Source organism: Cervus canadensis, chromosome 32 (assembly GCF_019320065.1).
Source record: "Cervus canadensis isolate Bull #8, Minnesota chromosome 32, ASM1932006v1, whole genome shotgun sequence".
Classification (NCBI taxonomy): Eukaryota; Metazoa; Chordata; class Mammalia; order Artiodactyla; family Cervidae; genus Cervus; species Cervus canadensis.
The window spans coordinates 16,661,499-16,688,300 of record NC_057417.1 but is presented as its reverse complement, the minus strand read 5'-3'; the positions used below and the strand labels follow the sequence as shown (position 1 = coordinate 16,688,300).

At 45.3% G+C, this 26,802-nt stretch overlaps 1 protein-coding gene across 1 annotated transcript in view; it reads right to left on the bottom strand.

Moving 5' to 3' along the window:
• Positions 1-25,533, bottom strand: part of LCMT1 (leucine carboxyl methyltransferase 1) — a 65,555-nt gene extending 40,022 nt beyond the window's left edge. Inside the window, exons 1-2 of the mRNA XM_043456044.1 lie at positions 25,294-25,533; positions 898-989 (exon numbers count right to left, since the gene is read on the bottom strand). Coding sequence (XP_043311979.1) covers positions 898-989; positions 25,294-25,400 — 199 coding nt within the window. The 5' untranslated portion in view covers positions 25,401-25,533. The remainder of the gene's footprint in view (positions 1-897; positions 990-25,293) is intronic.
• Positions 25,534-26,802: the final 1,269 nt, after the last annotated feature.

The following is a 26,802-nucleotide window of genomic DNA, read 5'->3' as shown; positions in this document are numbered from 1 at the left end:
GATTCTTAACCACTGGACCACTAGGGAAATGCCTCTAGCAAATCATCTTTATTGTATTCTGCAGAATATCATCCACAATGGATTCAATTTGAGGGAAAAATGTTCTCACCTCAGACGTTTGGGCAGTGCTCTCCTCCTGGGCTAGAGGTCCCCATTCTAGAGATGTGGACCCGGGAGAGGAAGAAGGAAGGGGGCTGCCATGCGGCCCAGGACTATGAAGATCGGCGGCTGCCTGCCTCCAGAACATTCCCTGGGAAATCTGTCTGCACAGCGGCGGAGGCAGGCTTCAGGAAGGCCTCTTGGCCAGGCCTTGCCCAGGCTGACTGCTGCCCAGTCTTACCCTCAGTTCAATATTAACTACCATGTCCTTCTCTTCAGGAACCACCATTTACACATTTCTTTGCAATTCTTATAGAACCCACCTACAGGACCCATCTTCAACGCCAAGATTCCCCCCAGCCCTCAAGAATCATGGTCAGTGGTCAATTTCCCAATCTGGCTGCAACTAAGTCACACTCCTGTCTCAAATCCTTTGACTTCCTTGCTAGAAATTACTTGCAGAACCTAACAGTGTTACTAACAAATAGGGCAACAACTACAAAAATAACCCCCTACATGAACAGACAGCTCACAGTAAAAGATATGTAAGTGGCTTTTAAACGCAGAATAATGAGTTTTAACCACACCTTAAAATAAGAGGAATGTAAAACACCATTTTTCATGTACCAGAGAAATAAAGATTAAAAGTTTCATAATACACTGTGCTGGTGTGGAAGTTGGGAAACGAGCATTTCCACACTCTGGTGAAGACAGTACACCCCAGAACTCTCTTTTTAAGAATGAATTCCTAGAACCCCAGGGATTCATGAGAAGTAGGGGAGGGAGCTGGGCACTTGCCTCTGTTAATTTCAGGAGCCTTCCTCTCTTTAGAAAGTCTCACCAAATGCTGGATGTAAGGGTCCTGCCAGTAGCCAATGCTCACTGCAAACCTGAAAGAGATGAAAAAGGAAACAGGTGATTAGAGAGTAGGGTCAGGCCAGGTTCCATGGGCAAGTTCCCAGGAACCAGATCAAGGATCCAGGGATTTATCTCTGGCCAAATCATGTAACTGGAGGCTATCATAATAAGTGAAGTCAGAAAAAGAAAGACAAATACCATGTGATATCACTTAAATTTAGAATCTAAACTATGACACAAATGAACCTATCTATGAAACAGAAATATTTGCCGACAAAGGTCCGTCTAGTCAAGGCTACGGTTTTTTCTGTAGTCATGTTTGGATATGAGAGTTGGACTATAGAGAAAGCCGAGCACCGAAGAACTGATGCTTTTGAACTGTGGTGTTGGAGAAGACTCCTAAGAGTTCCTTGGACTGCAAGGAGATGAAACCAGTCAATCCTAAAGGAGATCAGTCCTCAATACGCATTGGAAGGACTGATGCTGAAGCTGAAACTCCAATAATTTGGCCACCTGATGCAAAGAACTGACTCAATGGAAAAGACCCTGATGGTGGGGAAGATTAAAGGCAGAAGGAGAAGGGGACAACAGAGGATGAGATGGTTGGATGGCATCACCAACTCGATGGATATGAGTTTGAGCAAGCTCCGGGAGTTGGTGATGGACAGGGAAGCCTGGCGTGCTGCAGCCCATGGGGTCGCAGAGTTGTACATGACTGAGCGACTGAACTGAACTGGTGAAACAGAAACAGAATCGTGGACATAGAGAACAGACTGGTGGTTTTCAAAGGGAGGGCATTGGTGGAAGGATGGAGAGGAAGGCTGGGGTGAGCAGATGTAGGCTATTATATGCAGAATGTATAAAGAACAAAGTCCTACTGTATAGCACAGAGAATTAGATTCAATATCTTACATTAAACCATAACAGGAAAGAGTATTTTAAAAAAGAACGTATGTGTGGGAGTATACACACACAAAAAACACACACATATATGTATAACTGAATCACTATGTTGTAAGCAATAATTAACCCACTGTAAAAAATCCACTACACTTCAATTTAAAAAAATAAAAAGCCAAATAACATTCAATGCTCCAGCACAAGTTTAAACAGACTCATCCATCCACCTTTAAATTCACAGTCATTCCCATCACACTTCCCACCAGTCATTTCTTACCTCTCTGTTCCCACATATCATTAATTCCTTTCCCAGGACCCTAAACAGCACGTAAGCTCACCTTGTATTTCATACAGCTCTTTGAACATTTATTCACACAGCAAACTCACTGGCCGGAGCTAGTCAGGTAACTCTGCTCAAACAAAAGTTTTGTGTCCAGGGGAAGGGAGACCCCAAAATAAATAGCAAATATCACTAATAACTAACAAAGTATTTCTCCTGACTCTGTCTGTCAGTCCTTTCATGTCCCTTAAGGAGGCTGTGGTGGAGAAACCAGGAACAAATAAAACAGCTCCAATTTGGAAAATGCCAGGGTAGCCTAAAGGTTCTCAACCCTAGTCTACACTACAAGAATGATAGATACTGTGTTCCAAGCCGGAGAGCTAAAGCCCTGATTACCACTGGAAATCTCTGGCAATCATGAATGGAACCAGCCTCAGGACAAATGAGAAGTCAGGGAAGGAATCTGGATCCCTAGGGCCATACCACACCCCTCAGGGGCCCAGAGCCTTCTCTACCTCACAAGGAAAATTTAGTGAGATAACAAATGTCTTTACCACTTACATCAAATTGAGTCAGGCTTCTGTTACTTACAACCTTAAGCATCCTAAGTGATATCCCACATGATACATCCACTCCACATTGCCTGGTAAGCTGAAACTTAAAGCGAGTGTGTGTGTGCGTGTATGGTGTCACCCAGTTAAGTTCTAAGCTCCCAGACACACATTTACATCTTTTCTTTTCTTCATACCTACCAACAAGGCTTATGGGCTCAGTCACTCAGTCACGTCCCAACTCTTTGCGACCCCATGGACTGTAGCCCCACCAGGCTCCTCTGTCCATGAGATTTCCCAGGTAAGAATACTGGAGTGGGTTGCCATTTCCTACTCCAGGGGATCGTGCCAACCCAGGGCTCAAACCTGTGTCTCCTGAATCTCCTGCACTGACAGGCAGATTCTTTACCACTGTGCCACCTGGGAAGCCCCCACCATCAAGGCTTACTGCTGCCTTAACGGCAATAGCTGCTGAATTCTGTACAAACATGCCCCCCGGTCTCTTGCACCCATGTCTGCACATCCACAGGCATCACAAGGAGGCACATGTGCGGAGCTACTCGAGGCAGCAACGCAACACACCAACACACAAAGTACTAAGGAACACAATTTGCTAAAAGCCCAGACTGTCCAAGGAGAACAGCAGACCCACAGAGTTTTACAAAGCAAACTTGCTCAGCTGTCCAGAACAGTGATTCTCAGGAATTCCCTGGAGGTCCAGTGCTTAGGACTTCATGCTTTCACTGCTAAAGGCAAGGGTTCAATTCCTGGTTGGTGAACTAAGACATGCATCTCGGCCAATGAAAGTAGCGCTTTTCAAACAATGAGTTGTGACCCATTCATATCACAAAATCAATGTAATAGTTTGCAAATCTCCATTTTAAAAAATGAAGTAGAACACAGTAAAGCAGAAAATAGCAGCATCATACTATATTGGAGAAGTCAGGACTGCTTTTGTGAAACTTCTGTTTCAATGTATGTTGGGTATATAAGCGCTATGAAAAAAGTGTTCTTGGGAACTCCCTGGCAGTCCAGCGGTAGACTTGCAACTCTGAGCTTCCACTGCAATAGACATAGGTTCAATCCCTGGTGGGGGAACTAAGATCCCACAAGCAATTATCAAAAAGAAAAAAAAAAAAGAAACACTGGTTTAGGAATCATTTCTCGCCATTTCTCGCCATCTAGTGGTAAAAGTCATATGTGCAGTTGAAGCAAGACCAGTAGATGATGTAGATGTGATGAGAACACAGGTCAAACTGTTCCTGCCCCAACATCCAGGGCAAGAATCCTGTCGACAACACTGAACTACTGCTGACTACTCCCCACAGAGAAGGCACACGCCCCACCACCAAGAAGCTCCAACTGCTGAAAAGCTGATCAATTTGCCTCCAAGTGTTCCCTGCTGGATTCACTAGTGCCCTCTTGGATAACAAGGAGCAGTTTCTATTCCTTCCAACTCAGCATTATCAGTTGATTTCATACTATTGATTCAGTCCAGCAATGTTTACTGAGTGTCTAGCGGTATTTATTGTCTGCTGAGTGCTGGGCATTGGATTACAGTGGTGAACAAAACCGAGAAGCGACATAGACAGAGATCACGACAAACGAGGGATGTACTTATATGGTGAATGGAGGAGCTACAGCAGAGGTGAAAGGGAAAGCCTCTCTTCCAGGGCATGGCTGAGCTGAGTCCTAGAGAACTAGAGAAGGGCAGCTGTGCAAAAGGCATTCAAGACAGGAGGAACTGCAGGCAGAAACGCTCTGGGGTGGGGATGGACGTGGAATGTTCCAGAAGCAGGAAATAGGGAGGGCTGGAGGAGAGTAAGGAAACAGGAGAAACTGGAGAGGAGGTTGGAGAGAGAAGTGGACTCAGGTCATACAGGGCCTGGCAGGAGCCTGGGATGGATCCCACAGCACTCAGGGCGCAGTCAGTGTTGTTCGGCGGTACAAAAAGGTGGGGCGATGCATGGACATAACCCAAGGACCCCCCAGTCACTTGGGGAGACACACAGACATAACACAAGGACCCCCGATCACTAGTTCCCATGACTCCTGCTTCCTAAGGCTACCATCACATGTCTCTGCCCAGTCCTCAAATCCAGACAACTGCCGGTGGTTACCATGCCTTGGAGTTAAAAAGGATCTCACAGCTTAGCCTGGGAGAGCAGCCAAGATAAAAAGCCGAATTAACACACTGCTAGGAAGAGAAGGAAGAGGGCGCTGCTGGGCCCCCTCCTGGGAAGTCCGAAGGGAGGTGAGCACCGTGATTCAGGATTTACAGGCCGCCAATGCAGCTGAGTAGGTAACAGTGCGCCTCCACAATGAATACTAACCAGTCATCTATAACAGGAACTAGGGGACTTTCCCCGATGGTCCAGTGGTTAAGACTCCACACCCCCGGGGGTACTCTTTTGCCCCCTTCTGATGCCTATGTCAGAAGCTTTCTCTATCTCCTTTATAATTTAATAAAACTTTAATACACACACACAAAAAAAGACTCCACACCCCCAACGCAGGGGAACTAAGATCCCACAGGCTGCATAGGGCGGCTGAAGGAAAAAAAAAAAAAGAAAGAAACCTATGAACTAAAAGAACTGGGGATGGCAAGAGGTTCATAACACATACACTATATTTCGTCATATAAGACACCATCAATTTCAAGATTGAAAAAAGAAATTTAAAAAACACTACCAGTGAATGTTTCTTTTTTAATTGCTTAGAATTTTACTTTTGTAATTATTGAAAAGGCTCCTTTATTGGGCCAGAGTGTCATCATCTCCCTCTCTCTTGTACAGACAGAAAAAAGAGTGAGGTAAGCGGGCTAAGCCTTCACTTTCAGGATGTCTGTGCCTTTCCACACAATAATGACCTCTGTGTCACCGAGGGCATTGGTGAGGATGTATTTCTTTCCTTTAATATTTGTTTATGTATTTATTTCGCCTGTGCTGGGTCTTCACTGCTGCTCGCGGCTTTCTCTCTAGCTGCAGACAGCAGGGGCCACTCTCTAGTTGTGCAGAAGCTCCTCATTGCAGTGGCTTCTCTCGTTGCAGAGCGTGGGCTCCCGGCATGCAGGCTTCAGTAGTTGTGGCTCCCGGATTCTAGAACACAGGCTCAATAGTTGTGGCACACGGATTTAGTTGCTCCATGGCAGGTGGGATCTTCCCGGATCAGGGATTGAACCCATGGCCCCTGCATTGGCAGGCAGAGTCTTAACCACTGAGCTACCAGCGAAGCCCCTGCGGGTGCATTTCTTAAGAGATCTCCAACATTCTCTCTGAGATTTTCTTCCAAGAAGCTGACCCTCAGCCTGGAAGTTTGGCTACTGGCTCTTTCTTGATCTCATCAGATGATATCAAGGAATGATTTTCAACAGCAAACAGGATTTGTGTTCTTTCTTCAAATGGCCTTAAAAGGTAGGTGGACTAAAGCACTGGGGGCTGAGGTCACAGCTTTCCAAGCAGGCCATGCCACCAGGAATCTGTGTCTGCTTGCACAGGTAAGGACACCTCTAATGTCACTTGACAGCGACTGCAAGTAATGTTGAGAGTTAAGACACATCTGACTCCAGAAAAGTTAAAATCCAAGACCACGTGCATCACAGAATGGCTCAGATAGTACTGCCACATATATATGTATAACTGAAATCACCTTGCTGTACATCGGAAACTACCAATAACATAAATCAACTATACTTTGATTTTAAAAAATAGTACAGAAGCAACCTAAGGGTCCATCACAGAGGAGAGGGTAAAGAAGATGTGGTACCTATAAATAATGGACTATTCCTCAGCCATAAAAAGGAGTGAAATTGGGTCATGTGTAGACATGTGGATGCACCTAGAGACTGTCACACAGAATGAAGTGAGTCAGAGAGAGAAAAACAAATACTGTGTATTAATGCATACATGTGGAATCTAGAAAAACGGTAGAGATGATCCTATTTGCAAAGCAGAAATGGAGACACAGACACAGAGAACAAATGTATGGATACCAAGCAGGGGATGGGAGAATGGTGGGAGGAGCTGGGAGACTGGGATTGCCATACACACGATATTAATAGTATGTACAAAACAACTCATGAGAACCTACTGTATACACAGGGAACTCCACTCAACGCTCTGTGGTGACCTGAATTGGAAGGAAGTCCAAAAGGGAGGCGACATCGGTATATGTATGCCTGATTCATTTTGCTGTATGGTAGGAACTAACACCACAATGTAAAGCAACTATATTCCAATGAAAATTAGCTTAAAAATAAATAAAAAATAAAATTACAAAAAACATAGTACCAAACTGTGACGAACCGCCATGACTATAAGGGACTCTCCCAACGTTAACATTTAGCAATGAAGTGGCTAACGAGAGGAATATTTGCCATTTTTAAATGATGCTATTGTTTCTTTTTTAATTAAATTAACTATTCCCATCAAAAAATTAATACTGTCTTTACAATAAGAGCAACAGGAAGTTTGCCCATGAAGCAACGGATACCTCGTGCTGCAGCTACTGAAGCCCGCGTGCCCTAGAACCCAGGCCCCACACCGAGAGGAGCCACTGCGATGAGAAGGCTGCACCCACAACCAGAGAAAGCCCGAGAGCCGCGACAAAGACCCAGTGCAGCCAAAAAACTCATTAAGAAAAAAAAGAGCAGCAGTAACTTTGGACTTCATAACCAAACATAAAAAGCAAATATTACACTAGAAAAATAATGCGTAACAAGTCACAAAGTGCTAATATCCTTACAATGTAAAGGGCTCATTAATAAGGGAAAAAACGAGTATCGCAGAAGAATGGGTAAAGGACAAAAATGAACCATTCACAAAAGAAGCAGCAACTGGCCAGTGAACAAACGAAAAGCTCAGCCTTACTGATGATCACAAAAAAACCAAAATGAAGACGAAAGCAAAAACAGAGAGCAGCAGTGCTCCTACCAAATCTGCAATAAAACTCTTTTTCAGTAGAACCTGGCTTTGGAGAGGGATGAGAAGAGGGCCCTGGGGCACCACTGCCCAAACTGGTAACTGGCAGTCATGCTTCAAGGCACTGTGGCAACAGGTACAAAGAGCCAGAGTTACGTGTGAACACAATGGCTAACAGTCCCATTTACCGGGATTTTATCCTTAGAAAATAATTAGGAATGAACACAAAGATTTTTTTTTTTCTAATAAGACCACTGAACTGGACTTATAGTATCAGGTCGACAAGATAGGCTACAAGATTACATGGACAGGACATCCCTAAGTTTGTTAGAACAAATGTGTAAGACGTATAAAGTAGATACTGAAATGTTAACAGCGGAGATCTCCCTGGCACTGTGCACCTAGGTCTGCTGTCATGTCCACGATCGCACTCGTTTCCCAAACTCAGAAAACATCCCTTCCATCTGAATATCATGATTTCATGTTTCAAACTCAGAATCGAAGAGTCAACAATCTCAGATTTGGAAAGACCTGAAAGAGTCACTCAATCGGTCTTCATCCAACCTACTGCTGCTTTTAAAATGTTCATGACACTCACGTACCACCTAGTCAAAGTAATATGTCTTTTTCAAAAATTTATTTTACTGAAGTGTAGCTGATTTACAATGTTATATTAATTTCTCCTCTACAGCAAAGTGACTCAGCTATACATATATCTATTAATATATTCTTTTTCACACTCTTGTCCATTATGGTTTATCACCGGATACTGAATACAGTTCCCCGGGCTATACAGTAGGACCTCACTGCTTATCCATCCTATATATGCTAGCTTGTACCTGCTAACCCCAAACTCTCAATCCTTCCCTCCCCAACAACCTCTCCCCAAAGTAATAGGTCTTTAAATAAACTCAATTTTCTTAGTACTCAGCTCTGATGTGCTATCTAGTATTTCCTTCTAACACACACTGTAACAAATACCTAACTATTAACATTTAAAAGATCTATCTCTGTCCCACCTAAAACCATCTCACATTCCTCCTGTGAGAAACACTGATCTGGCCCAACCATCTATTCGTTAAAGAAACATTTACTGATTCTGTCTTATTTGCATGAATGTCAATTGCAATACTGGAAAATTCATGGAAAATTGTGAAACGCCCTCCAACAGGGATTTCTTCATCTGAGGATTCAGGGAACGGGAAGGGGCCCTCCCTGCTGTCTCAGACTAGCAGGAACAAGGCAGCGGCTGGTTCGTTTCACTTCTCCTGGAGACTCATCATGTGCTTACTGCGTGCCAGGCAAATGCCTGACAAATAGAGACACACAGCACCCTCAAAACAACCCTAAGTACTAGTTTGTTCAAGCTGTGGAACCTTCAGGGAAATTAATCTGACTACTTTACAAACCTACTTACCTATGTGGATTCAGACCCCACCCCCAACGTTTCAGGGCTTCCCCAGTGGCTCACTGGTAAAGAATCTGCCTGCAAGGCAGGAAACACAGGAATTGCAGGTTCAACCTCAGGGTCGGGAAGATCCCCTGGAGGAGGGCGTGGCAACTCACTCCAGTATTCTTGCCTGGAGAATCCCAAGGACAGAGGAGCCTGGCGGGCTCTAGTCCATGGGGCTGCAAAGAGTTGGACATTGAGGCAACTGAGCATGCACGCCCACCCAATGTTTCAGGTGCTTAAATGGTACGTATTTGTCGTGTGTGTGTGTGTGTGTGTGTGTGTTGTTTAACTACTTATAGATGAATATGTATGTGAAAGCCGCTCAGTTGTGTTTTGATTCTGCGACCCCATAGACTACACAGTCCACGAAATTCTCCAGGCCAGAATACTGGAGTGGGTAGTCATTCCCTTCTCTGGGAGATCTTCCCAACTCAGAAATCAAACCCAGGTCTCCCACATTGCAGGCAGATTCTTTACCAGCTGAGCCATGAGGGAAGCCCACAGATGCATATGTAGATATGTAATTCCATATATTGGCAACCCACTCCAGTGTTCTGGCCTGGATAATCCCAAGGATGGGGGAGCCTGGTGGGTTGGCGTCTATGGGGTCGCACAGAGTCAGACACAACTGAAGCGACTTAGCAGCAGCAGCAGCAGCAATTGCAAAAAAAAAAAGGTCAATGAGTATTCTCAGCATTAATTTTCAAGTTTGGGGGACTTTCCTGGTGGTCCAGTGGCTAAGACTCTGCACTCCCAATGCAGGGAACTAGATTCCACATGCCTCAACTAAGAGTTCTCATGCCGCAACTGAAATAAAAGATCCCTTGTGCCGCAGCTAAGACCTGGCACAGCCAAAAAATACATAAATAATTTAAAAGATTTCTTTTTTTAATTTTTCAAGTCTGGGATTTTTCTTTCTTTTTTTTTCTTAAAGCAGAGAAAGGTTTATTGCAGGGCCAAGCAAGGAGAACAGGTGCCTCATGCTTAAAAAAACCTGAACTCCTCAGTTAGGGATTTTAACTGTACACTGCTTGTGGTCTTTAAGTGAAAGAGTTAAGTCACTCAGCTGTGTCCGACTCTTTGCAAACCCATGGACTGTAGCCCGCCAAGCTCCTCTGTCCATGGAATTCCCCAGGCAGAACACTGAATGGGTAGCCATTCCCTTCTCCAGAGGATCTTCCCAATCCAGGGATCCCACCCAGGTCTCCTGCACTGCAGGCAGATTTTTTTCTGTCAGAGGCACCAGGGAAGCCCTGTGGTCTTTAAGATACTGCTCTCATTTTTAAATTTATTGTTGTTCTTTCACATCTTTTAGTTTCAATTTTTGGTTTCTATTTCCTGTTGGTTTCACTCTTGGTTTATAAATGGAAGACAGGAAGCAAAGTCTTGAGGGCAACAGACTCTGTACTTAAACAGAGTCTGGATTCGCTTCCTTCTTGGGAACTCTGGAAAGCTTCTTGTTGCTTTCCTGAGTAGATCAGCAGACCTTAAGGGATCAACCACCTGAAAAACTGGGTCTGAATAACTAAGAAGACTCACAGGATAGTTTCCTCCCAAAGGAGACTGGCCTCTTGGCTTCATGTAACATCTAATTACTTTATAAGGAGTAATATGATCTACAATCTACTGTCTTGCTTGTAAGAAGTCATTGAATAGGGGACAAAGTGTAAATGGAAAAGGAACCTACATTCACAGAGAGTGAAATAACTAGGAGAATCAAGTCAGTCCCTTTGGTGTAAGGTCCCATATCTAACTTTTTAACAACAAAACCAGAAAATGTAATTACTATAACACAGAACATAGTAACAGGATGCCATGGACCTGAATAATGCTAAGTTTCTAACTAACTCCCAGTCAAAACCCTAGCCATCTTTTCTTTTTTTGTAAGAAACTAACAATTGATTCTACAATGGAAACACAAAGGGCTATCTAAAATAGCCCAAACAAATCTTCAAAAGAAGAGTGAAGTTGGAGAACTAAAACTGCTTAATACTACTTAATTTTCAGACCTGCTATAAAGTTGAAGTAATCAAAACAGTGTGGTCTCAGCATAAAGGTGGAAAAATAGATTGATGAAACAGAAATAGACCTATACCAGTGCTGCCAGCTGGATTTGTACCCAGAGAGCCAAGGCAGCTCATGTTCCTTTATGTTGGGCTTCCCTGGTGGCTCAGTTAGTAAAGAATCTGCCTGCAATGCAGGAGACCAGGGTTCGATCTCCAAGTTGGGAAGGTCCCCTAGAGAAGGAAATGGCAATCTACTCCAGTATTCTTGCCTGGAGAATGGACAGAGGAGCTTGGCAGGCTACAGTGCATAGGGTTGCAAAGAGTTGGTCACAATTTAGTGACAAAATGACCACACACACCACCACATTTTCCTATATGTGTATGTATATGTAAAACACATCCATCTGAAAAAGTATCTCTATCCAAAATATACAATGAACTCTAACAAGTCAAAAATCAACATTATCATCAATAAAAATAGGCAAGGGCTTTAATAGGTAATTCACAAATGAAGATGTAGGAAAAGCCAATAAGTATACATCTGTCACCAAGGAAATGCCATTTAAGGCCATAATGAGACGCTATTGCTCACCCACTGACAAATGTTAAACGAGGATATGGAGCAACCGGAGCTTTGGCACATTGCTGGTGGGAAGTATAATCTGATAAACCACTTTGGAAATTTGTCTGCAGTTAAATGCATACTCACCCTATGACTAACCAATTTTACTCTTGGATCCAAGAGAAATTTAAGGCTTATATAAAAATGTTCATTGCCATTTATTCAGAATGGCCAAAAACTAGACACAACTCAAATGTTCATCATCAGTGGAATGGATGAATAAATCATGGTGTATTCACACAACACACAAAGGAGCAAGCCATTTTACAGTGACAAAGATTCTCTCCTCGACCAAACTCTAGCCAGGTTCCAACGAGCCCTCCTGGACTAGACCTTGGTCTTGGCCTATAATATAAAGACCTGAGCAAACACTGACATAGTTTCTAACAGCTTGAGGCCACACCCCTAAGGATGTCTCCAGTCCCCCATAGGGGGACGACCTGAGAAAACTCTAGAAGAATTTACTGTTTGTTCCAGGCAACACCTGAAGATAGAGCCTTGCTGTCTCCCAGTTAGCAAATCCAGATGGTTTCACATGGACTAACTCCCCTTTTCACACTTTCTATAATTTTTCTCTGATTCTACTGATTCCTGCCTTGTCCCCCTGCTTCCTCCCTCATTCTCCCCTTCGCACACCCTCTATACAAATCAGAGTTGAGTTTAGTTCATGCTAGATTCTTTTCCCTGTTGCAATAGTTATTACTTACTAAAATATCTGACCTTTCCACTTTAACTGGCATCCAGCTTTATCTTTGACAATGTGCACAACATGGATGAATCTCAAAGACCATCTTGAGTGAAAGAAGACACAAAAAGAATGCATTTTGTATGATTCCGTTTATACGACATTCCAGAACTGGGAAACCTGTGAGAGCCCAAATCAGAAAAATGGTTGCTGGGTAACCGACCATCTCTAGTTGGTAAAGAGACCAACTAGAGATACAAGGGAACTTTTTGGAGTCCCAGAGGTATTTTATATCTTGTTTCAGGTGGTGGTACACAGATATATGCAACTGCCAATACTCATCAAACTGAATATCTTACTCTGTATAAATTATCTCCTTCTCCTTGCCAGCCTTCTATCAACATCTGAGGGAGCTTTCCCTGGTTGCTCAGTGGTAAAGAATCTGCCTGCCAATGCAGGAGACACGGGTTTGATCCCTGATCCAGAAAGATCCCACATGCTGCAGAGCAACTAAGCCACAACTACTGAGCCTGTGCTCTAGGGCCCATGCTCGGCAACAAGAGAAGCCACCACTGTGAGAAGCCGTGGACCGCAACTAGAGCGAAGCTTGCACTCGCCGCCAAGGAGGGAAAAGCCTGCGTAGCAACAAACACCCAGCACAACCAAAAGTAAATAAAACTATAAAAAATGATCCTTAAAAAAATGACTGTCTGAGGAAATTCTCGAGGGGAAAAAGATGAAGGATGTAGCACATCCTCCAGTTCCTTCTCCAATGTGCACTCACCCCCTTGCCTAAGAGGACCCCAATTTGGTTTCAGGCATCAATCTGCGCTACTAGGTGCACACTCTTCTGCACCCAGGGGCAGAGCCATGTGTTCTAACCTTAGCTGATGAGAAGTGCGTGGAAGTCTACAGGGTAGGCCTTCCCAAAAAGCTACTGCTTTCCTGATGAAAAGGGGCGGTTTCAGACGCACAACATGTCTCTTGCTAGTATTCCTTCCTTTTCCTTCTGCCTGGAGCACAGCTGCTCACATGGACAAAAAATTCTGATAACCTGCCATAAATCTACCCTTCCCCTGTGAAGCAAGCTATGGGAGGTCTGAATCAATCCACAACTGAGTAATTTTGTTACTCAGAAGTTTTCAGACATCAAAATGAAAAAAAAAAAAAAATTTAACTGCAAGTCAAGAATGACATATGCATTACTGCATTAAAATATATATAAGAATTTGGTATGTGATACAAGGGACATTTCAAATCAATGGTGAAAATACAGACCACTCAACAGATGATGTAGTGACAACTGGCTAATAATTTGTGACAAAATTAAGGTAAGAGCTTCCCTGGTGATCTAGTGGTTAAGAATCTGCCTTGCAATGCAGGGGATACTGGTTAGATCCCTGGTCCGGGAAGATCCCACATGCTTCAGGGCAGCTAAGTCCAGGTGCCAAAACGACTGAGCCCAAGTGCCTAGAGCTTGCCAGTCACAACTACTGAACCCACATGCAGCAACTACTGAAGCCCTCATGCCTAGAGTCCACGCTCCACAACAGAAGCCACTGTAATGAGACGCCTGTGCACCGCAACTAGAGAGTAGCCCCTGCTCGCCCACAACTAGAGAAAGCCCACGCACAGCAAGGCAGACTCAGGGAAGCCAAATAAATAAGCTTTGAAAAAGATAAGTTAAAACTGCCATCTTACGATGTACAAAACAATGAAGATAGATGAATGATCTAACCATAAAGCCAAATCCACAGAAGTGCTAAAAGAAAATGCTATAAGGATTAAGAATGGCCTTTCAAAGCTTTACCCAAAAACCACAAGCCATAAAGTTACGTTGTCAAGACTCTACAACCTGAAGAGTCACCACTTCTGTATTATGAAATGGACAGTACAAGCTACACTGAAAGACAAGCAACAGCTTGAAAGAAAACACTGCAACAAATAGCGAAGCAACAGATCACTATTGCAGATACAGAAGGTTTTTACCAATCAGTAATAAAAATACAAATAACCAAACAAAAAAAAGACAACAACCCAGTAGGGTAGTGACATGGGAGAGTGGATTTGCACTAAAAATATCCACGAGTGTGAGCAGACAATGGTCGGTCTCACTTGTGATTTTAGAAATGCAAATTAAAAATAGGAAAGCAGCTTGGCATTTGCCTTCAAAATATTTCAGATCAGAAGCTGGGCCCTGCTCTCTGGGGTACAGCTGTGAAGATGCAATCAGTAGGCTGGTCAGGCCAGGGCCCTCAGGAAAACACCGGCTTTCCTAAGAGGTGATCCTGTGACCTGTGACCTGCTTTCATGACAATGGTGGCAGGGCGGGGTGGGGAGGGGGGGAATTTTTGGATTTAGTTGAGAAATCAGATGAACTTCTATAATTTGCACAACAGAATTTCAGCCTTACGGCCCCTGGTCTGGTTTCTAACACATACAGAATGCTGAAAACCAGCAAAGCAGAACACCAGAATTCTAAGACCTCATTAGGAAGTATCATCTTGAGCACTTGTATTCAGGTCTAATCATTTTCTGGAGAAGGAAATGGCAACTCACTCCAGTATTCTTGCCTGGGGAAATCCCATGGACAGAGGAGCCTCATGGGCCACAGTCTATGGAGTCGAAAAGAGTCAGACACGACTTAGCGGCTGAGCATTAATCACTTTAACCATCCGACACATGCTGTGTGTCTATACTGTGAATGGCACTAAAGTAGACAGGTCCCTGCTTTGTTTTTATTCTGAGGAAAGACAAACATTAAACAACATGTCTGAACTACACCTGGGCTGATTACCACAAAGGAGACGCACAGAGTGTCACAGGAACATGGAACAGAGGCTGTATCTTGCCTGCAGGTGCCAGAGAGGCCTCCTTGAAGAAGCCACATCTGACACAAGCCAAAAACCTCGGTGCCATCTACGACTCCTCTCTCTTACCGCATATCTGATCTGTCAATACGCTCTATCAGCTCAGCCTTCAGTGTATCCAGAATCATGGCTTCCCAGCATCTCTACCACTACAATCCTGATCCAAGCCCCCAGCATCTGACTTGAGCTATTCCGAGAGCAGGTCTCCCTGCCTCCATGCTGCCCCCTACAGCCTGTTCTCAGCACAGACGCTGAGAGGATCCTGTTCCACCCCAAGACAGTGGATGTATCTTCCATTCCAAGGCCCCCAGAGGCTTCCATCTCGCTGAGACTGAAAGCTGGGTCCTCACAAGAGCTCCTCTCCTCCTCTTCCCCCGCGGTCTTGCTACTCCTGGACCAGCCAGGCCAGCTCCTGCCCCAGGGCCTTTGTACCCTCTGCCTGGGACACTGTTTCCCCTGTCCATCCCCAGGCTTACTTCCTCCCCAGCACTGACCTTCTGGGTGGGACTGTCCCTGGGCATCCCAGCTCACGGGGCAACTCCCTCCACACTCCTGCGGCAGCGCCCACCAGAGCAGGTGTCAGGTACGTTGCTGGTTTGTTTCCTGGCTGCTTCCCCCATTACGTGCCCCACAAGAGCGCCGCGTGTGCCTGCTTCATTCACTTCTACATCGGCACTACAACAGAGTCGCCATACATCGAGCAGGGTCTCAGTAAAGAACATCAAGTGGAGAAGTTCGTCTGAGGGATGACATGGAGCTGATCAGACAAGGAGGGGAGGCAGAAAGCATCTCGGGAGGGGTTGGCCTGCTGAAAGGCCCCAGGGGAGGCAGGCTCAGGGTGGCTGGAGGAACTGAGAGGGAGGTGGGGAGAAGGGAAAGAGTCGGGGGAAGCAAAACTGGAGAAGCAGGGTGGAGCAGGCAGGGCCGGGTGGGCCCCGTGAGAGGAACTTCGCTATTTTCCTAACAGCAATAGAGTGTGTGTGCTCAATTGTGTCCGACTCTTTGCAACCCCATGGGCTGAGGCCCGCCAGGCTCCTCTGTCCGTGGAATTTTCCAGGCAAGAATACTGGAGTGGGTTGCCATTTCCTACTCCAGCAATAAAAAGCCATTAAACCAGGGAGTAACATGGGCTCAGGCACCTTTCCCAAACCTCTGGCTTCGGTGTGAGAACTGGATTTGGGGAGGGAAGCACCACTGCGGAGCTCAGCAGGCAGATTAGCGCCCTGGCTCAGATCACGGATGACCTGAGCGTGGACTGAGTCAGCAGCCGTGGAGGTGGAGGAACGCAAATAGATTCCAGAAATATTTTCCAGGTACAATCTAAAGTCTGAGTAATTGATCGCAGAAAGGGTGAGTGCAAGGGCAGTTCCATGATGACTCCAATCTTTTTTACTCATGAACCAAGGGGAAACGGGCACCATCCACTGACTTGGGGGCGGGGGGCGGGGGAGGGATGGCTTGTCAGAAAATTGGGGAAGGTTATCTAGAGTGCAGTTTCGGAAATAATGAATTTGAGGTCATTCTGAAAGGGAAAGTTGCTCAGTTGTGTCTGACTGACTCTTTGAGACCCCATGGACTGTAACCCGCCAAGCTACTCTGTGCATGGAATTCTCCAGGCCAGAATACTGGCCATTCCCTTCTCCAGGGGATCTTCCCAACCCAGGGATCGAATCCAGGTCTCCAGCCCTGCAGGCAGGTTCTTTACCAGCTGAACTACCAGGGAAGCCTGAGGTCACTCTGAGACAACCAAACAGAGATATCCGGTTGGCAGGGATAGATCTGGAGCAGTGTGATCTGATCAGGAAAGGTGAGGTGTGTCCTACCACTGAGTGTCACGTTTTACCTTGTGGCAGATGGAGAATCAAAGTTTCAAGTAACAAAGTGACAGGGTAACACTTGTGATTCTGAAAAATCACCCTGGCCACAGCATAAACACTTGGACAGGGGAGGTGGCCAGACTAGAAGCGGGCAAAACAATAAGGACGTTCTGTGCCAGGTCAGGTGAGCAAGGGCTGCGGCCAACAGGAAGAAAACGGAACAGACTTTCCGTCTGTTGCCAGCCTGTCTCCCCCCACAGCTGCTGGGGACTTTTCTTTTTCTTTAAATTTTTATTTATCTCTGATTGTGCTAGGTCTTCAAGGCTGCACACAGGCTTTCTCGAGTTGCAGCAAGCTGGCTTCTCATTGCAGCAGCTTCTCTTGTTGCAAAGCACGGGATCTAGACCGTGGACTCAATAGTTGCAGCTCACAGGCCTGATGGCCCCACGGCATGGGGGAATCCTCCCAAAGCAGGGATCAAACCCATGTCCCCTGCATTGGCAGGTGGATTCTTAACCACTGGACCACCAGGGAAGTCCCTGGGGAGTTTTCTAAAATACAAACTCAAAGCATGTCAGTTTCCCCACTTTAAAACCCGCAGGACCATTCCTGCTTTGTTCCCTGACAACCTCTCCAGAATTCTACCTAGCCCCCACTAGAGGTCAAGTTCCCCTAACACTTCAATCTCAAGAGCTTCGATCTCTATGCTCTTCGACGTCTCTATTTTCCTCTGCCTGGCCAACACCCATCTGTCTAAGACTCAACTCCTCCCCAGTGAAAAAAAGAAAAGTGATGCTGACCCCTAGGAGCGGGCCTGGCGCCGTGAGCCAGGCTTCACTGCTGTTAGATGCTCGCCTGGTGCTCACAGAGGCCACGCTGTCCTCTGGCTGGACAGAAACAATCTCACAGGACGACCTGCACAAGGTAACACTAGAACAGTGATGAAGTGAGACAAAACCAGGATTCCTTTATAATTTTGTCCAAACAGACAAAACCAAGGCCTGTTGCAGGGTCCCCAGTACTCCTGTCCCCCGGCTGATGCTGAGGGACTATGGCTTCTTTATTAACCACAGCATATCTGACTCGAGTCACACCTCCTTCTTCTTTTTTTCATAAATTTTGTCATTTATTTTAATTCTCTTTTTTTTTGGAGCTTGTTTATTCCAGGCTGTGCTGGGTCTTCACTGCTTTGCGCAGGCTTTCTCTAGCTGCGGTGAGCAGGGGCTGCTCTCGGATGCGGAGCTCGGGCTTCTCATCGAGGTGGCCCCTCTCGCTGCAGCGCTCTATGTGCGCGGCCTTCGGGAGTTGCAGCGCCCAGGCTTACTTGTTCTGCAGCACGTGGGATCTTCCCGGACCAGGGATCAAACCCGTGTCCCCTCCACTGGCGGGTGGACTCTTATCCACTGCACCACTGGGGAAGTCTGTCACACCGCCTTCTGAGCTATCTACGCAACCACAGAACTGTCTCTGCCTCCTGTGAGCACCCAATCCTGGGCAAATCCCTGCTTCCTTGAAAACCCCTCCCCCCAAGCAAATTATCCAACCAAAGCCTAAATCCTATAAGTTCTTTCTTATACCCCTTATGGAGAGACCCCAAAGCTCCCCATGAGGTGAGCGCTCCCTCATGAGAATGAGTCATTAAATCCATTTACCATAAAAAGGAACAAAATTGTGCCATTTGCAGAGATGTGGACGGACCTAGAGGCTGTCATACACAGTGAAGTAAGTCAGAAAGAAAAATAAATACCGTATGTTAATGAATATATTGGGAATCTAGAAAAATAGTACAGATGAACCTATATGCAAAGCAGAAACAGATACAAATGTAGGGATCAAACATATGGACATCAACGTGGGAAGAGGGGGTGGGACGAGTTAGGAGACTGGCATATAGACACCACTATGCATAAGACAGACAAATAATGAGAACCCACTGTATACAAGGGAACTCTACTCAGCGCTCTGCGGTGATCTAAACAGGAAGGAAAGACAAAGAAGAAGGGATGCACATATACAACGTCTGATTCACCACATGCAACAGCAGAAACCAACACAGCAGTGCAAAGCTATGTGTGTGTGTGCATGTGCGCTCAACTGTGTCCAACTCTGCAACCCCATGGGCTGTAGCCTGCCAGGCTCCTCTGTCCATGGGATCTTCCCAGCAAGAATACTGAAGTGGGTTGCCAATTTCTCCTCCAGAGGATCATCCTGACATAGGGATCAAACCCAAGTCTACCTGCGTCTCCTGCATTGCAGACAGGTTGTTTACCACTCACCCACCTGGGAAGCCCCTAAAGCAGCTATCAGTTCAGTTCAGTGTCTCAGTCGTGTCTGGCTCTTTGCGACCCCATGAACCACAGCACGCCAGGTCTCCCTTTCCATCATCAACTCCCGGAGTCCACCCAAACCCATGTCCACTGAGTCAGAGATGCCATCCAACCATCTCATCCTTTGTCGTCCCCCCCTCAATCTTTCCCAGCATCAGGATCTTTTCCAATGAGTCAGCTTTTTGCATCAGGTGGCCGAAGTATTGGAGTTTCAGCTTCAGCATCAGTCCTTCCAATGAACACCCAGGACTGATCTCCTTTAGGATGGACTGGCTGGATCTCCTTGCAGTCCAAGGGACTCTCAAGAGTCTTCTCCAACACTACAGTTCAAAAGCATCAATTCTTCGGTGCTAAGCTATAGTCCAACCCTCACATCCATACATGACCACTAGAAAAACCATAGCCTTGACTAGACGGACCTTTGTTGACAAAGTAATGTCTCTGCTTTTTAATATGCTGTCTAGGTTGGTCATAACTTTTCTTCCAAGGAGTAAGCGTCTTTTTATTTCATGGCTGCAGTCACCATCTGCAGTGATTTTGAAAGCAGCTATACTCGAATTAAAAAAAAAAACAAAAAAACCCTGTTTAACTAAATTAGATATATTTCTAATGTTCTCTGCTAGAGGACACTGACAACTCTCATGGTAGGAAAGGATGGTGAAGTTTCCAGGAGGGAAGTTAATTGAGTGCCAATCTGAAGGCTTCCACTTTCTGTGAAGCAATACCCTGGCATCACCCTGATGATCTTGAAGATGAAGGAAAGGTGGAGTAAATCAAAAGTTGGAGGAAAGTGAAAAATGTCTGATTTAAGTCTCCGGAGAGTGGGAAAGGGAGCTAGCCAAAGAATCATACTGGAATGAATGAGTCAGCTCGTAAGAGTACAGAAGAGGCTGGCTGACACGAGTCCACATAGGGCCAAGCTGCCCTGCTGTGTGATTTCTACCATCAGTATTCAAGGTGGAGATGGAGAGTCTGGTTCAATACAGGGTCTGAGGTTTACTAGGATGAAGGGCAAGGGAGATAAATGCACTGCCAAGAGAATTACCAGGGAATGGACTATGAACTCTGAGCTCAACTGACAGCTAGGAGCCTATAGGGGAGCATCTAAAGGCTGGAGAAAACCATGGACGCCCTGAGGTTCTGAAGGCAGAGCAGAAATAACTGATCAAGCATGCTGAAGAGAGACTGGGGTTGGACGGTGCTGCACTGTTCATCTGTGAGGTGGTATACGCAGCACCTGGAAATCCAGGGGATTATGGCAGGAATGGCAATAGAGGTGAATGAGCAGAGGTAATCACTGCAGGCTAGGTGTTCAAGAAAACAAGTACCCGGCCTATAGGGTGGGTCCTGCACACACACACACTAGAAAGTCAACTAGGATGATGGCATGAACAGGAAGGCTTGTGGGCCAGGTGCCCAAGTCGTCAATGAATTAGGTGAGTAACCAGCAAACAGACAGAAAACAGCAATATGGAGGAGAGGCTGCTGGGGTCATGGGTCTCAAAGAAACAGGGGGAGGAGACAAAGGGCAGTAAGGACATAAATTTTGACCATCCTAATGCTAAGACCCTGGAGAAGGAAATGGCAATCCACTCCAGTATTCTTGCCTGGAGGATACATTGACAGAGGAGCCTGGCAGGCCATAGTCCATAGGGTCGCAGAGTTGGATACTACTGAAGTGACTAAGCACCCACACAATGCTAGGACAGCCAGGGTATGAGAAAACAGAGGCGAGACTTGGCTTTAAGTAAACAATGCCCCCAGGGAAGGACCAGGGTCAGTGCAAAGACAGGAAGGGAATGACTAAAGAGAGGCTAAGGAAACAGAGGTGGCTGGTGATCAAAGTAGTAATTTCAAAGGACTCAGGAGGAGCTGCAGGAGGGGGCTGGGGGTTAAAGGTAAACAAGAGTGGGAAACTGACTGAGGGGCACAGCATGAAGTGGGAGATAGGAGAGGAGGAATGGGGAGTTGGGGTAAGTTAGCAAGAACACTAAGTGCTTTATAGATAGCTATTGAATCAGACGGGATTCTTAGGCATAAACCTAGTATACCTGAACAGAAGAGCTCTAACTATTGGACTGGAGGAGGGATACAGTCTGTGGTAGTGATGCTGATGAAGACTGGGGACAATGGGATGATGCTGATGACGACAACGACCAGTTTTGAACACCTACTATGTACCAAGCGCTGCTGGAGGCACTGCACGTTTAATCCTCACAACAAACAGCTAAGACCAAGGACAGCATTATTAGCCACAGAAGGGCTCTGTACCAAAGAAGAGAACAAATTAAAACAGAAACAACAGGGACTTCCCTGGTAGACCAGTGGTTAAGAATCCACCTTCCAATGCAGAGGAACTAACAGTTTGATCCCTGGTTGGGGAACTAAGATCCCACATTCCACACAGCAATGAAGCTCATGAGCCACAACTAGAGAATCTGCACTGCAATGAAGAGCCTGCATGTTGCAATGAAAGATCCAGCATGCCACAACTAATACCCAGTGCAGCCAAATAAATAAATTTTTTTAAAAAAAGAAAGAAACAATTGAACTGTAGGAGCCCTGGGGAGCTAACTGGCTTTTTGAACATGATTTTAGGGATCTCACAGCTGTAACTCAGGGTGGCAGGAACCAGTCAGACCCACAGCTATTTCAGTAACTTCAAACAAATAACATTCATAAATACCAATACAGTATACTAACGCATATATATGGAATTTAGAAAGATGGTAACAATAACCCTATATGCAAGACAGAAAAAGAGACACAGATGTATAGAAGAGACTTTTGGACTCTATGGGAGAAGGTGAGGGTGGGATGATCTGAGAGAACAGCATCGAAACGTGTATATTATCAAGTGTGAAACAGATTGCCAGTCCAGGTTGGATGCATGAGACAAGTGCTCGGGGCTGGTGCACTGGGAAGACCCAGAGGGATGGGATGGGGAGGGAGGTGGGAGGGGGGTTCAGGATGGGGAACACATGTAAATCCATGGCTGATTCATGTCAATGTATGGCAAAAACCACTACAATATTGTAAAGTAATTAGCCTCCAACTAATAAAAATAATTGGGAAAAAAAAAAACAAACTAACATTCAGACTGGAGACAAATTAAAACTAGCAATAAGAATTTATTTTAGGCTTTTCTTTATGCCAGATCCTGTGCTAACCTCTGTATGACATCATTTAATCCTTAATCCTCCCATCCAAAAGGCCAGTGACCATTACTATCCTCATTTTCAAGATGAGGAAACTGAGGCAGAAAAGACAGTAACGTGCCCACAATTCACACAAGGAATCCCTATTTAACAAGATGAATTTGTGACAAGACTTAAGGCTTCTAAACATTACAGGGAAGATGCAAGTCACAGTATCAGACTTTGAAAGTCCTTGAATCCTGCAAAATGTTTTTAAAACATTAACTTATGGATTCTCACCATCTCATCCCATGTTTTTTCCAGATGCGAGAAAACCTGGTGCAAAAAAAAGAAAAGGAAAAAAAGGCTCTGAAGAAATGCATCCAGATGGCAAACAGGTCTGGTTTTTATAGACCCAAGACCCATCCCAGAAGGTTCTGCTTCAGTGAATCCAGAGTTGGGCCCAAGTAACTGCATATGTTTTAAAAGCTCCATGGTCTACGCTGGTGTGCAGTTCAGGCTGGGAACCACTGCCTTAGATTCTCTGCAGTTCCAAACCCAAACTTTCTCTACAATGTTGAGATGGCTGAAGAACACTGAGGGCGCTAAAATCCGAAGCAGAGAAGAGCTGAAACTATAAAACTATCCAAGAGAGAGACAAGGAAAGACATGCTCTAGTTACATTATTTCTCTGTACTTTTTGTGTCTGAACTATTTTATAGCTAATTTGCTTTAAAAATCATTTTTATTGGAATATGGTTGGTTTATAATGTTGCATTAGTTTCTGCTACTACAGCAAAGTGAATCAGTTATAGATAGACATATATCCACTCTTTTTTAGATTCTTTTCCCATAAAGGTCATTATGGAGTATTGAGTAGAGTTTCCTGTGCTATAAAGTAGTTTCTTATTAGTTATCTTATATATAGTAGCTAATTAGCTTTAAGTAAGCAAGTTAGCCAGACTTTCCAGGTAGTGCTAGTTGTAAAGAAACCCCATGTCAATGCAGGAGACCTAAGAGACAGTAGGTTCACTCCCTGGATCAGGAAGATCCCCTGGAGGAGGGCATGGCAACCCACTCCAGTATTCTTGCCTGGAAAATCCCAGGGACAGAGGAGCCTGGTGGGCTACAGAATTGGGGTCACAAAGAGACAGACACGAGTGAAGCAACTTAGCACACACGCGAGCAAGCAAATGTTACCAACAAACATTAAATAAGCCAATCATTACCAATTGATATTAAGTAAACCTAACCCTAACTTGCTCTTGAAAAGTATTTTATTTTCCTCTGGTAATTCTGAAGACACTTCTGATTTTCTTAGCAGACAGCAGCCAATATGAGAAAAACTGCTTTTAATTCAACAGTGCTACAGATGTAGTCAACAGCAACCAAAAGCTGGAGAAGAAATAAGCTGGGTGTAGTTCATTAACGTCATAAATTCCACCAAGAACTGCCTTCAGGCCTTTAATACTTATGAATGTATTTATTTATGTAATCAACCACCACTAACACCTAGCACATGCCAGACACTGTCCTAAGTGCTCTACTAATATTGAATCTTATTTCATCTTTACTTTACAGATGACTGAATATTATTTCATCCCCACTTTATAGATCAGGAGATTGAAACAGAAAGTAGTTTAGTAGCCTGCACAAGTTTCCGCAGCTGGGACCAGCCTGACAGTCTGGCTCCAGAGTCAATGTTCTGAATCACTATGCTTCGTCTCCAAGAACCTACACAAAGTACAAGCCCTAAACCAAAACTTGTTTTCTGGACTCAGTGCCTACACGGCCCCAGCTTCCAAGGCATTTATTCAGTTCCTCTAACAGTCCATGAGCCTTCCTTGCTCTGCCTGAACACCCTCCTACATGCATTTTCTTTCTTTTTTAAGTCTTCTGTTCCCAGCTCAAACATTATCAACTAAATTACAAACTCTAATGGTGCACTGTATTTCTCAGCACCCAACACAAAATTGTAATTATGCTACTTCCTGAGTAATTACTTGCTTCCTGCCTTTTCCAACCAGGCAGATGAGTTCAGACACCATGTCAATCTTGTTCATCTTTTGTTCTCAATCACTGAATACCTACCAACCAAAAGGAAAAGCCTGGCACAAAGTAAGCTCTCAATAATTTTTGTTGAATGAATGAAAGAGTAGCATACACTCAAGCCTCATGTTTTCTTCTTCATGCTTTCAGGTACTTGACACATACCTTTGCTCACAGCGATCCCCACACAGCCCTCACCACACCCCTAAAAGTGTAGACTCCCATAACACACAGGTAACAGCTCTGGAAAATACTGGCGCTGCACGCAAATATTAAGTGGCCCTGGACAGGTCATCTCCCCCATTAACTGGCCTGAGTTTCAGGTGCACAATGGGGATCATGACAAGTCCCAGTGAAACGTAACCTATGAAAGAGGGAGGACCTGCACTTCTCCTCATAACCCATCAAAACTGCAGTTGTTACTTGCTTCACGCGTTTCCAACACAAATGTGGCTCTGAGAAGGCCAAGTCCATGTCTGCCTGGTTCGGCGCCATGTCCCAGGCACAAAAACCCCTGGCTTGTCCCGTGCCTGGCAAACGCCAAAAGTTGGATAATTAAAAGTTAAGTAGATGAATCCCTGCTCTGAGCATTTCACAGATGTCACACGAGTTGACCGATGCCTTTTGGCGTAAAAGCGTATTCCTTAGACACAGCCCGCACCCCGACCTAGGCCCCAGACCCCCGGAATGCTGGCCCCTAACCCCGCACCGGGCAGGCACCTCTTGCATATAGAAGCATCTTCGCAAGTGCCGCGCACGCCCTCGTCGTCCGTGTCGGTAGGGGAAGAACAGGTGGTGAAAGAGGGCCTCCTCAGGCTAGCAGCCATGGGTGTGGAGGTTTCGGGGTGGTGCGTCCACCGGAGACATGGAAACCGGATCGACGGACGCCTGAGGAAAGAGTGAGCGGGAGAATAGGCAGGACAGAGGGGCTGGGCTCCACCAAGCTCAGCTGGCGCAGCTTAGTGACGCCACCCGCGGCGGCTACCCCAGTTTCCCGCTGATTGGCCCCTCTATGGAGATGCTCATTGGACAATTTCCCACCCCCTCAGCCTGAGGAGATGCCTATTGGGTCACTCCTTTGGCCCCGCCCACACAACCCGGAAATTCCCTGAGAGGAAAAGTAAACTGAAATTGACGCAAGAGAGTACCGCAATGCTCTCCGGGAAGTGTAGTCTTAGCTGCTTTGGTAGGCCACCTGTTTTCTCACAGCTAATCACGGAATTTTATAACTGTCATTAACTCAGGGCGGAAGAGCTGGCAGGATCCTCAGCGTTATGGCGAAGGACAGAGAATCCAGCCGGAAACAAGTGTCAGTGTTAACAGTGAGTTGTGGCTCAGTCTTATTCAGCAACTCAACAAATTGAGCGCCTACTCCGCACCGGTCACACAAAATCACCCTAGCTACACTTCAAGTGTGTGTGTGTGAAGTCGTGGTGGTGACCAGGTTGGTACAATCAGAATGAATCCCAGGAGTTGGATGGGAGTCGCAAAACCTAGAAAAAGCTCTCTTTTCCGGCAGACTTGAACACAGGAGGCTGTACTTTTGGAGCTACCGAGAGCCATCCTGCTATCTCATATCGCCTGAGAAAGATGCTTATTGGAACAGCCCATGGAGTCTGGAGGGCTGTGTGCTCAGTTAGGGGTGACCTGGCTTTGCAGTGTGGGAGCTTATGGGAACATCACCAGAACCTGTGACGCTAATCAATCAGAAGAAGCTGAATTCAGAAAGATGAAATAAACCATTATCCAGCACTTGGAGCTTTCATCCTGAGCTGAGTGTACATTATTTCTCCCTACCCATCACCACCTAATAGAACGTCAATGAAACCATTATATTCGTTCTTCACTGGCCCAGTATTCCAAGGTTTTGGCCCATAATGTCATAGCTGTAGCCTATTGAAAAGTCTATCTTTCCTCCTTTGAACTACTTTCACACCTTTCTCAAAAATTAGTTCAGCATATTTGTGTGGGACTATTTCTGGGTTCTGTGTTCCCTGATTCATGTATCTATGTCTCTGCAAATACTACACAGTCCTGGTTACTGTAGATATACATTAATAATAAGTGTTAAAACAGTGGCCTGACTGCTCCCATTTTATTTTATTATTTTTTCAAAGTTGTTTTGGCTATTCTAGTTCCCTTATCTTTCCATAAAATTTTAGATTAATCTTGTCTGTATCTAGGAAAAAAGGCATACTGGGTTTTGATAGGAATTACATTAAATCTATC